A 12,704-nucleotide genomic window follows, 5' to 3' on the forward strand; every position below is an offset into this window, starting at 1 on the left:
AGGTTGCCACTGGAGTCCTCTTCCACTCCTCCATGATGACATTATGGAGCTGGAGGATGTTAGAGACCTTGCACTCCTCCACCTTCCATTTGAGGATGCCCCACAGATGCTCAATAGGGTTTAGGTCTGGAGACATGCTTGGCCAGTCCATCACCTTTACCCTCAGCTTCTTTAGCAAGGCAGTGGTTGTCTTGGAGGTGTTTGGGGTCGTTATGTTGGAATACTGCCCTATGGCCCAGTCTCTGGAGAGGGGATCATGCTCTGCTGTAGCATATATATATATATATATATATATATATAATCTGCTTCATCTATACATTTATATAGATGTGAGGTCTTTTTGACCCCGGATCTCACATTAAAGAGGACCGGTCCTGCTTATTTCTATTACACGGGATGTTTACATTTCCTGAATTAGGAATAAAAGCGATCAAAAAAAATTAAAAAGGGAATGTGTAAAAATAAAAAAAATAAAAATAAAATATTAAAAAAAAAAAAAAGTAAAGTGCCCCCGTCCCCGTGTGCAGAAGTGAGCGCATACATACATCACGCCCATGTATGTAAACAGCGTTTAATCCACATGTGAGGTATCGCCGCGAATGTTAGAGCGAGAGAAACAACTGTAACCCCAGACCTCCTCTGTAACCCTAAACTCTCCATCAGAGTCCCCCTCCCCCTTACACCAGGGTCTCCATCAGTCTCCCCCTTACACCAGGGTCTCCATCAGAGTCCCCCCTCCACCTTACACCAAGGTCTCCATCAAATTCCCCCGTAACATCAGGGTCTCCATCAGAGCCCCCCCTTACACCAGGGTCTCCATCAGAGTCCCACCCTTACACCAGGGTCTCCATCAGAGTCCCACCCTAACACCAGGGTCTCCATCAGAGTCCCACCCTTACACCAGGGTCTCCTTCAGAGTCCCCCTCCCCCTTACATCAGGGTATCCCTCAGAGCCCCCCCTTACACCAGGGTCTCCATCAGAGTCCCCCCTAACATCAGGGTCTCCATCAGAGTCCCCCCTTACACCAGGGTCTCCATCAGAGCTCCTCCCCCCTTACACCAGGGTCTCCATCAGGGTCTCCATCAAAGTCCCCCCTTACACCAGGGTCTCCATCAGAGTCCCCCCTTACCACTGTGAGGCTTAGTATGTTAGTATGACTGTAGCAGCAGAATGGGAGCTCAGAGGCAGAGGGGGTCTGCACAGCGTTAGTTCCGTCCTCCGGTGAATTTTAGGGCGAAGCACATCGCTGGTTGCTAGGACAGCGATGGAGGACGGCTGCTCTAGAGACGAGGGGTTTGGAGGGGAGAGGCCACAGGTGGCTGACCTGAACCCTCAGTCTGTGCACATTGAGAATACATCACTGAACCTGGACTGTGGACCATAGTTTGTACACCCCTGGCATACTGTATATCCATTGTAAAGGAGATTGTACAATCAGATTGTATGATGTATGGCCATTGTAAATTAGATTGAATGGTGTATGGTCATTGTAAAGGGAATTGGTCAGATTCTGAGTTTTGGGTTTATAGGAAGAGCACATTTCCCACAATGCCTCTCTCCTTCCTTCCCCAATAGCCATAATTCCTCACTGCCCCCCACCCACAGGCTCCCCATCACCCCAGAACTCACCACCAGCCCCAAATCAATCTGACCGGAAGTCCCTGTCCTTCTCCTCTCTGACACTTCCGGGTTTAGCCTCTCTATCACTTCTATGAAAGGGCTGGACAAAACACTGAGAGCGCCGACCCACGCCCTCTGCTGGCCGCCTGTGCGATACTCTCCATCAGCTCCAATCAGCGGCAGCGGCCATTTTGTCGTAGCGCACCTGGTCTGCGGACATATAGGTATGATGCAAGATTTCCGCTCTCTACTATTTTTTCCCTTATCCCAGCATAAGCAAACATCTTCTCCTTGCTCATTTAATTGAATTCAATTCAGTCAATAAAAGTGGTAACACGTTAGTGGGAACGAAATGAAAGCGAGAGCAAGGGAAACAGAAGCGGCCATTTTGTCGTGGCCTAGACATAAATATATGTGTAAAAGTAATAAATTACCCAGCATCCCTTGCTCTGCCCAGTGCCTGTTTCTTGCATGAGTTCAGTTTTAAATAGGGATCAGGTTCCATTGTATATATTATTCCTTCCTTTAGGATATAGCAAGGGACCCGTATCAATTCTTTTTTGCCATTTGCTCTCCAATGAGCATCTTTTGCTGCTTGGGGAGATTTCCCTTCACTTCCTGTCCCAAAGCCATAACAGGAAGCGGAAGGAAATTTATGACAGAAATCACTTGTTGTCACCAGATCTAGTGTCCCCTATATGAAGATTTCCCCTCTATTACTTTTCTGGGGGCAACCCAAAATGTGGGATTTACTTTCACTTTCAATAATAATGGCAAACAGGAAAAAATAGAGAGGGCGAATCTCCCTAACGGGGACACAGACAGGAATAAAAACGGCCAGGGGTTCTAATCACTCTCTACTCTATCCAAAACCCTTTTACTGCCAGTGTCTCAATCCTTACGTTGGTGGCAGAAGGGGGGTTTTACACCCCCCAAGTGCTATGTGAGGGTAGGCCCATGTCTACCAAGGTACATTTATAAATATCATTTCAGGTAAAAGTGATCCAGGCGGCTTTAATGCCACTCAATCACTTTTATAGGGTTCTCAATGTGTGCCCACAGTAGTTGTGAAGGCTCTCCCGTTCCCCTGGGGGTGGGGGCCGTAGTAAGCTACCAGAGCTGCAGTTCCTTGACCACTTGCCAACCCCCGCAAGTAAATTTACTGCGGCAGTCAGCCCCTCCCGGGCAAAGCGACGTAGCACTACGTCGCTCGCCCAGGAGCCTGTAGGGCGCAAGCGTGCGCCGCCGGAGGCGTGCTCCCGCCCCCGCTCGTTCCCGCACGAGTGACCAGTGGCTCCGATGTCCGCCGGCCACTCGCGATCTCCCGCTGGAGAGGGAGAAAGGCAGGCGGCTGATGTAAACAAAGCCGCCTGTCATTCTCCCTGGTGTAACTGCAGAGATCATACGATCCTGCTATGTAGGATCGTATGTCTCTGTGGTTACATCACAAGCCACGCCCCCCACAGTTAGAAGCACTCCCCTAGGGACACACTTAACCCCTTGATCTCTAATAAAGTTAACCCCTTCCCTGCCAGTGTCATTTTTACAGTATAGTAGTAGTGAATGATGCAGCGCTATAAAGCTTATAGCGCTGCATCATTCACTACTACTATTCTTTTGATCCGTTTTCTTATTCAGGATTAGATGTTGGCTGCTATATGAATTTAATTTAATCGAGTGTATGATACATGTGATGTGCAGCAATTCTCATATATAGTGCATATGTATAGCACTGATTACTGTAGAAATGTCACTGATCCCCCCAAAAGTGTCAAAAATGTCAGTCAGGGGTCCGATCTGTCCGCCGCAATGTCGCAGTCCCGCAAAAAAAAATCGCAGATTGCCGCCATTATTCGTTAAAAAAAAAACAATAAAAATGACATAAATCTTTCCCGTAGTTAGTAGACGCAATAACTTTTGCGCAAACCAATCAAAATTGCGATTTTTTTTTCAAAAATATGTAGCAGAAAACAAATTGGCCTAAAATGTTAAAACATTTAGATTTTTACATTTTTTGGGGGGAATTTTTATATAAAAAAATGTGAAAAATATTATTTTTTCAAAATTGTTGCTCTTTTTTTGTTTATAGCGCAAAAAATAAAAGTCGCACAGGTGATCAAATACCACCTAAAGAAAGCTCTGTTTGTGGGAAAAAAAGGACATCAATTTCATTTGGGTACATCGTCGTACGACCGCGCAATTGTCCGTTAAAGTCACGCAGTGCCGAATCGCAAAATAGGCCCTGGTCTTTGGGCAGGAAAATCCTACGGGGCTTAAGTGGTTAACCGCTTCAATACAGGATTGCCCCCCACCCCTCCTGCCCAGGCCAATTTTCAGCTTTCAGCGCTGTTGCACATTGAATAACAATTGCGCGGTCAAGCAACGATGTACCCATATGACATTTTTACCATTTTTTTTCACACATATTTAATCACTGCTGGGGTTTTTTTTTATGTTTTACTACAAAAACGAAATAAAAGACCAAAAATGTTGGGGAAAAAAAAAAAAGTTTTTCTTAGTTTCTGTCAGAACATTTTGTAAATAAGTAATTTTTCTCCTTCACTGATGTGCGCTGATGAGGCGGCACTGATGGGCATTGATGAGGCGGCACTGATGGGCATTGATGAGGCGGCACTGATGGGCATTAATGAGGTGGCACTGATGAACATTAATGAGGCGGTACTGATGGGCATTGATGAGGCGGCACTGATGGGCATTGATGAGGCGGCACTGATGGCCATTAATGAGGCCGCACTGATGGGCATTAATGAGGCGGCACTGATCGGCAATAATGAAGTGGCACTGATGGGCATTGATGAGGCAGCACTGATGGGCATTGATGAGGCGGCACTGATTGGCGTTAATGAGGCGGCACTGATGGGCATTGATGAGGCAGCACTGATGGGCATTGATGAGGAGGCACTGATGGGCATTGATGAGGCGGCACTGATGGCCATTAATGAGGCCGCACTGATGGGCATTAATGAGGCGGCACTGATCGGCAATAATGAAGTGGCACTGATGGGCATTGATGAGGCGGCACTGATTGGCGTTAATGAGGCGGCACTGATGGGCATTGATGAGGCAGCACTGATGGCCATTAATGAGGCCGCACTGATGGGCATTAATGAGGCGGCACTGATCGGCAATAATGAAGTGGCACTGATGGGCATTGATGAGGCAGTACTGATGGGCATTGATGAGGCGGCACTGATTGGTGTTAATGAGGCGGCACTGATGGGCATTGATGAGGCAGCACTGATGGGCATTGATGAGGCGGCACTGATGGGCATTGATGGGGCGGCACTGATGGCCATTAATGAGGCCGCACTGATGGGCATTAATGAGGCGGCACTGATCGGCAATAATGAAGTGGCACTGATGGGCATTGATGAGGCAGCACTGATGGGCATTGATGAGGCGGCACTGATTGGCGTTAATGAGGCGGCACTGATGGGCATTGATGAGGCAGCACTGATGGGCATTGATGAGGCAGCACTGATGGGCATTGATGAGGCGGCTCTGATGGGCATTGATGAGGCGGCACTGATGGGCATTGATGAGGCGGCACTGATGGGCATTGATGAGGCGGCACTGATGGGCATTGATGAGGCGGCACTGATGGGCATTAATGAGGCGTTACTGATGGGCATTAATGAGGCTGCACTGATGGGCATTGATGAGGCGGCACTGATGGGCATTGATGACGCAGCACTGTGTGGTACCTCATATACATGAGAATATGTTATTGAGTGAAGTTTGGGTTGCTTCTTGTTGCCCAGTCCTGGCCATGATGACTGTTTCCCATTTACCACCAGTCATCTTCTCGGGATCAGTACCCCCTAAAAATGGATCGTCTAGCTCGAGAAAGCTGATTACATCACAAAAAGCCTTCCATCTTGTAGAGCGTTCCGCTTCTTTGATTCAGACAGGCCATCTTATATGGGGGTGGCAATGTCAGGCCTAGTCAGCCTATAGCCAGGCTTACCTGGGCACAGTTCCTTACCAATGTTGAGTTTATCCTCAATTTCCTCTTTGACCCTTGAGAAAAAAGCCACCTGACATGCACTGTGAAGCCTCAAGGCATCGTAACTCATTTAAAGAGAACTTTACATGACTGGAGGACATGCCTGACATTAACAGAACTCAATAGCTCAAGCTGGAATTGACATGCTCTGTCTGAGGTTCCAAAGACAGAGCATCTGAAAGTAAGCAGCTCCTCTCTTTGGAAAACCCACAGTACAATGGAAATCTAATGTCACAGCTGTACCACGTCCGTTAGAAATGGTCATTTGTGTAAAAACAGATTTTATATAAATAGTAAAAAACATAAAATTAAAAATGCAAAAACAAATACATAAAAGGGTCCCAAAACGATTATAATTTCTTTATATAAGCCACCACCTTTTTATAAAAAGTCTGATTGTCGTAGATCCAACATTGATAACCTCCATAATGTAATCATACAGACTGCTTCAGATAAATAATTTATTTTACTAATTTACATAATGCTGATATATTCTGCATCACTTCACAGAGACGCTGACCCCACAGGAGCTTACATTGTTCCCACTATAATCATACGGACACACAATAGTAACCGGGAGCCCCGAGCACCCAGCCGGCACGTCCGCCGGCTGGATGGAGTCCCGATGAATGCCAGAAACGGCTTCGATCGGGTCTCCAATGACGTAACCCGGAGGCGGCGTCCATGACGTCACTTCCGGGTTACTGTGCTGCAAAAGGCGGCAGATTTGAAAAACGGCTGTATGCAAAAATGCCGTTTTCGGCGTTTTGCATACATGGAAGTGTAGTGGAGGGGTTTTGGGGTCTTTTAGACCCTCGATCCCTCCATAAAGAGTACCTGTCACTGCATATTGGTGTCACAAGGGATGTTTACATTGCTTGTGACAGCAATAAAAGTGATCAGATTTTTTAAACCTGTAATAAAGTTTAAAAAAAATAAAAAATAAATAGGAAAAAAAATAAAAAATAAATTTAGCCGCCCCCGTCACCGTTAGCTCGCGCAAAAAAAAAAACGTATACGCAAGTCGAGCCGCGAATGAAATCGCTGTTCAAACCCCACATGTGAGGTATCACCGCGATCGTCAGAGCGTGAGCAATAATTTAAAAAAAGAGCTACGCTCTAACTCTAAACTGGTAACCGTTAAAAAAAATTTAAAGCGTCGCCTATTGAGATCTCTATTGACCGTAGTTTGTCGCCATCCCACGGGGGGGCGCAATTTTAAACCGTAACATGTTGGGTATCTATTTACTCGGCGTGACATCATCTTTCACAATATACAAAAAAAAAATGGGCTAACTTTACTGTTTAGTATTTTTTAAATGCAGTGAAATGTGATTTTTTAAATCGATTTAAAGACCGCTGCGCAAATACCGCGTGACAAAAAATTTTGCAATGACCGACATTTTATTCTCCAGAGTCTTTGCTAAAAAAGTATATATAATGTTTGGGGTTCTAAGTAGTTTTCTTGGAAAAATACTGATTTTAACTTGTAAACAAAAAGTGTCCGAAATAAGGCTGGGGCTTAAGTGGTTAAGAGGTATCTCCATTCTCAAGCTGCTCCTTGCTCTCTCGCCACTCCATTCAGCCCCCAGGAAAGCAATGCATGCTGCAAATATAAACAAAGAAAGGGCGCACCAGCCTAGCGCATTATCCTCAGCGGGCTTTTAATAACATGAGTTTAAAATCAGCTACTCACAAACAAGCAAAATGATCCAGCATATCAATTCAATAGAGCAACGTCCATGTTAAAGGTCCAATGTCTCGTGAAGATGAAAGGCTGACACGTTTCGAGGCCGTGCCTCTTCCTCAGAGCCTGTATATCACTGTTTGGAGATGACACATGGCTGAGGACTATCTCCTCCTGTTCATGTTGGCCAATCACCAATACTGTTGCATTGGAAGAAGTGGAGTGAGACTGTGGACCACCTGCTGGTGGCACTGTGGTTCCCTGTGCAGTGGGTTGTAATTCCAGTGTCCACCAGCTGGCGTTTCCCAGCAGCCAGCATCAGGTTGGAAACTGATTACTGGGATCTACTAGCTGCTGGGAGACATCTGCTGGTGGATACTTGGTTTCTGATTGTAACCTCAGACAGAGCATGTAAATTCCAGCTTGAGCTACTGAACTTTGTTAACTTCGGGCATATCCTCTAGTCCTGTAAAGTTCTCTATAGATAGGTTATGATGTCTATAGTTCAAGAAGAAAGTTTGACCGCACTCAGGAGTAAATAAACTGGATGTATTTTATTACCATAAACTTGAATACATAGGTGCATTGGTTATGAGTAAGCGATTTGTAGAATCGTGAAACGCGTCAACCTGTCCCATGTCTGTGTGATGCACCTATGTATTCAAGTTTATGGGAATAAAATACTTCGTTTATTTACTCCTGAGTGCGGTCAAACTTTCTTCTTGAACACTTGACGATTGGATGGCGGATCCGAACGGCACCGGAGTGATTCGCCTCACCTGAGCGGCTTTTTTTATGATGTCAATACTTGGAGATGACACATGGCTGAGAACTATCTCCCCCCTACCCATACTGGCCAATCACCAGCACTGTTGCATTGGAAGAAGTGGAGCGAGACAGTCAGGACCTGGATCACAGTTTCGCTCTACTTTTTCCAATGCAACAGTGCTGTTGATTGGCCAGCATAGGTAGGGGGAGATAGTTCTCAGCCATGTGTCATATCCAAGTATTGACATCATAACCTATCTCCCCCTACCTATATGCTGGCCAATCAACAGCACTGTTGCATTGGAAGAAGTGGATCGAAACTGTGAGGACCTGGATCACCTGCTGGTGGCACTGTGGTTTCCTGGGCGGAAGGTTGGAATTCCAGTGTCTCCCAGCAGCCAGCATCAGGTGGAAACTGATTACTGGAAATTGCTGGCTGCTGGAAGACACTGGAATTACAGACCCTCCGCCCAAGGAACCACAGTGCCACTGGCAGGTGATCCAGGTCCTCGCAGTTTCGATCCACTTCTTCCAATGCAATAGTGCTGTTGATTGGCCAGCATAGGTAGGGGGAGATAGGTTATGATGTCAATATTTGGAGATGACACATGGCTGAGAACTATCTCCCCCTACCTATGCTGGCCAATCAACAGCACTGTTGCATTGGAAGAAGTGGATCGAAACTGTGAGGACCTGGATCACCTGCTGGTGGCACTTAGGTTCCATGGGCGGAAGGTTGGAATTCCAGTGTCTCCCAGCAGCCAGCATCAGGTGGAAACTGATTACTGGAAATTGCTGGCTGCTGGAAGACACTGGAATTACAGACCCTCCGCCCAAGGAACCACAGTGCCACCGGCAGGTGATCAAGGTCCTCGCAGTTTCGATCCACTTCTTCCAATGCAATAGTGCTGTTGATTGGCCAGCATAGGTAGGGGGAGATAGGTTATGATGTCAATATTTGGAGATGACACATGGCTGAGAACTATCTCCCCCTACCTATGCTGGCCAATCAACAGCACTGTTGCGTTAGAAGAAGTGGAGCGAAACTGTGAGGACCTGGATCACCTACTGGTGGCACCTAGGTCATATGGGGGGTAGGTTGGAATTCCAGTGTTTCCCAGCAGCCAGCATCAGGTGGAAACTGATTACTGTGATTTGTTGGCTGCTGGGAGACACTGGAATTAAAACCCTCTGTCCAGGGAACCACAGTGCTACCAACAGGTGATCCAGGTCCTTACAGTCTCGCTCCACTTCTTCCAACGCAACAGTGCTGGTGATTGGCCAGTATGGGTAGGAGGAGATAGTCCTCAGCCATGTGTCATTCCCAAGTAGTGATATAAAGGTTGCACTGCTTTCCTGGTAGCTGAATGGAGCCACGGGAGAGCAAGGGAGAGCTTGAGAATGGAGGTAACTCTAAATTTTACATTAAAACCAATGTCACCCAACCCAAAATGCATGCAAGGAGTCAGCGCCAGGTGGAAAATTATTACTGGATGCGCTGGCTGCTGGGAGGCACCCACTGGAATTACAACCTTCTGCCCAGGGAACAATAGTGCCAGCACCAGGTGATCCAGGTTCTTATAGTCTCACGTCTCTTTTTTCAACACAACAGTGCTGGTGATTGGCCAGTATAGTTAGAAGGAGATAGTCCTCAGCCATGTGTCATCTCCAAGCAGTGACATAGAACTTGCACTGCTTTCCTGGTGACTGAATGGAGCAGCGGGAGAGCAAGGAGTAGCTTGAGAAAAGAGATTTCTCTCAAGTTTGCATTAAAACCAGTGACACCAGTGCACGCAGGGAGTCAGCATCAGGTGGAAACTGATTACTGGGATCTGCTGGCTGCTGGGAGACACCCGTGGGTGGAAGCTGAAATTACAACCCACAGCCCAGGGAACCACAGTGCCACCAGGAGGTGATCCAGGTACTGACCAAGTCACGTGATTCCCATACCAAACCGAGTTGAAGGGAAGCAGAGGCAAGGTACTCTCTCTTTTCACTTGTTCCTACAGGTAAGCCTATAATAGGGACAGGTAGGCACTGACAGGTAGGCACAGTTTAGGAGATATTCAGAGCGCATGCATCCGATGACGTCATTCGCTTACCATGCCGGACCTTCAGAGCCTGTACCCATACAGGCTGCTGCCACGCGCATTCGCGGGAGTGACGTCATCGGTGCTCCAGGCAATCACAGCGCCGGAGCCGTGAACCCAGAAATAGCTCCCGGGAAGATAAGGTAAGTATTTCAAAATGAGCTAGTATGCGATGCATACTAGCTCATTATGCCTTTGTCTTACGGAGGGGGGGGGGGGTTTCCACCCTCAAGGAAACCCGACAATGTCGCTCTGTCCCTGACACCATAACATGCTTTCACTTGTGAGAATGTTGATGAGAGATCAAAGTCGCTTTTCTTGTAAAACTCTTCCCGCAAGCCAAGCAGGAAAATGGCTTTTCTCCGGTATGAGTCCTTTCATGCGTGGCCAAATTAGACTTCTGGGTAAAACGCTTTGTACACACAGAACACGAATACGGCTTCTCGTCAGTGTGAGTTCGTTCATGTGTGACTAAAAAAGCTTTTAGAGCAAAGACTTTCCCGCACATGGAACATGAGAACGGCTTCTCTCCTGTGTGAATCAGCTCGTGCCGGTCTAGACGTGCCTTGTCTGGGAAAGGTTTACTGCAATAAGAGCAGGAATATGGCTTCTCCCCCGTGTGAATCCTGAGATGTTTGACGAGGTCTCCTTTCAGAGTGAAACATTTCCCGCACTCAGAGCAGGAAAACGGCTTCTCCCCTGAGTGGAACTTTTGGTGGCGAGCCAGGACGGCCTTGTCAGTAAAGCACTTCCCGCACAGTGAACAGGAATGGGGCTTCTCCCCGGAGTGAATTTTTTCATGTGTCACGAGGTGGGCCTTTTGAGTAAAGACCTTCCCGCATTCAGAACATGAGAAAGGCCGCTCCCCAGTGTGAATCCGCTCGTGAGCGAAAAGCTTAGTCCTTTGGGAGAAACACTTCCCGCATTGGAAACACGAGAACTTCTTGGGACGTCTGCCCGCAGCCAGATAGCAGGGATCAGGTGGTGCATCTGTATTTGGAAGTCCAGGATGGAGGTCGGGTGTCCTGGTGTACTGTCCATCTGGAGGAGATAAGAAACAGAGGGGTAGAAGAATAAGAGGGGAATTCTAGGTTGTACCAGGTAGTTTTTGACCATACCAGACACTTTTACCCCTTCCTGCCCAGGCCAATTTTCAGCGCTGTCACAGTTTGAATGACAATTACTCTGTCATGCAACACTGTTATCCAAATTAAATTTATAGCATTTTTTTCAGACAAAGAGAGCTTTCTTTTTGTAAAAGTCCAGGGTGTTTAATAAGAGGCATGGCAAGTTTTTTTTAAAGTTGTAATCTTTTGTCACAATTTTTTTTAAATCAAGAAATAAATAAAATTTGTTTTTTTTACAATTTTTTTTGTCACCAGTGCAGTAAAGTGTCATCGTGTGACTGATGTGGTGCTGATCAGGGACTCTAGCCTTTATAAGCAATCATTTCCAGGAATGGCATCCATTCATTAACAGCGTGTACTATTGTGACAGCTGTGATTGGTCACAGCTATCACATGGTATAGATGCGCTGTGACTGGCCATGTCTGTACCATGTGATCACTGTGACCAATATGAGAGGTCATCACAATAGTAAACTTGGGGCTTGATGTCAAGGGGGTCAAACAACACTGTTTTGGGGGTACAGGACACTACTGGGGGTAGGAAAGGGGCAGAGGACACTACAGCATGGGGTGGGGGGATAACATGACGGACAGAGGACACAGCATTGGGGGTATAGAACATAACACTTGGGGGGGGAGGAGTGATATGAAGGGGACAAAGGTCACAGCATCAGGGGGTACAGGATACTACTGTGAGGGCCGGAGGACACTACAATGGAGGGGCGTGATGTATAGGGGGCAGAGGACACAGCATTAGGGGGGTATAGGACACTACAGTGGGGGGAGGGGTGGGCAGAGGACACTGCTATGGGGGACAGAGAACACTCCAGTGGGAGGGTGATGTGAAGGGGACAGAGGACACTACTGCGATGCTGTACTGGGACACAGCATTGGGGGGTACAGAACACTACTGTGGGGGAAGGGGGCAGAGGACACTACGGTGGGGGGGGGGGGGGGGTAATGTGAAGGGGGCAGAGGACAATGCATTGGTGGGGTTAAAAAACACTACCGTGGGGGGAAGGGGGACAGAGGATACTGTTATGGGGGGCAGAGGACAGGAGGGCAGTGGAGGGGGGGGGGTTGATGTAAAGAGGGCTGAGGACAGAGCTTTGGGGGGTACAGAACACTTCTGTGGGGGGAAGGGCTAGAGAAACTACAGTGGGGGGTGATGTGAAGGGGGCAGAGGACACTACGTTGGGGGGGGGGGGGGGGGTGTACAGAACGCTAATGTAGGGGGAGGGGGCAGAGGACATAGTTATGGGGGGCAGAGGACAGGAAGGCGGGGGAGGGGCGGGTTATGTGAAGGAGGCAGAGGACACAGCATTAGAAGGTAAGGTTTGGAGGTTTGAGGGCGTACAAAACACTTCTGTGGGGAGAACGGGGC

At 47.5% G+C, this 12,704-nt stretch overlaps 1 protein-coding gene across 1 annotated transcript in view; it reads right to left on the bottom strand.

Annotated features, from left to right (window-relative positions):
- Positions 1 to 10,433: 10,433 nt before the first annotated feature.
- Positions 10,434 to 12,704, bottom strand: part of LOC309564358 (uncharacterized protein) — a 48,315-nt gene continuing 46,044 nt past the window's right edge. The window contains exon 4 of the mRNA XM_082268985.1: positions 10,434 to 11,234. Coding sequence (XP_082125111.1) covers positions 10,471 to 11,234 — 764 coding nt within the window. The 3' untranslated portion in view covers positions 10,434 to 10,470. The remainder of the gene's footprint in view (positions 11,235 to 12,704) is intronic.

Source organism: Pelophylax lessonae (assembly GCF_965119305.1).
Source record: "Pelophylax lessonae genome assembly, chromosome: 9".
Classification (NCBI taxonomy): domain Eukaryota; kingdom Metazoa; phylum Chordata; class Amphibia; order Anura; family Ranidae; genus Pelophylax; species Pelophylax lessonae.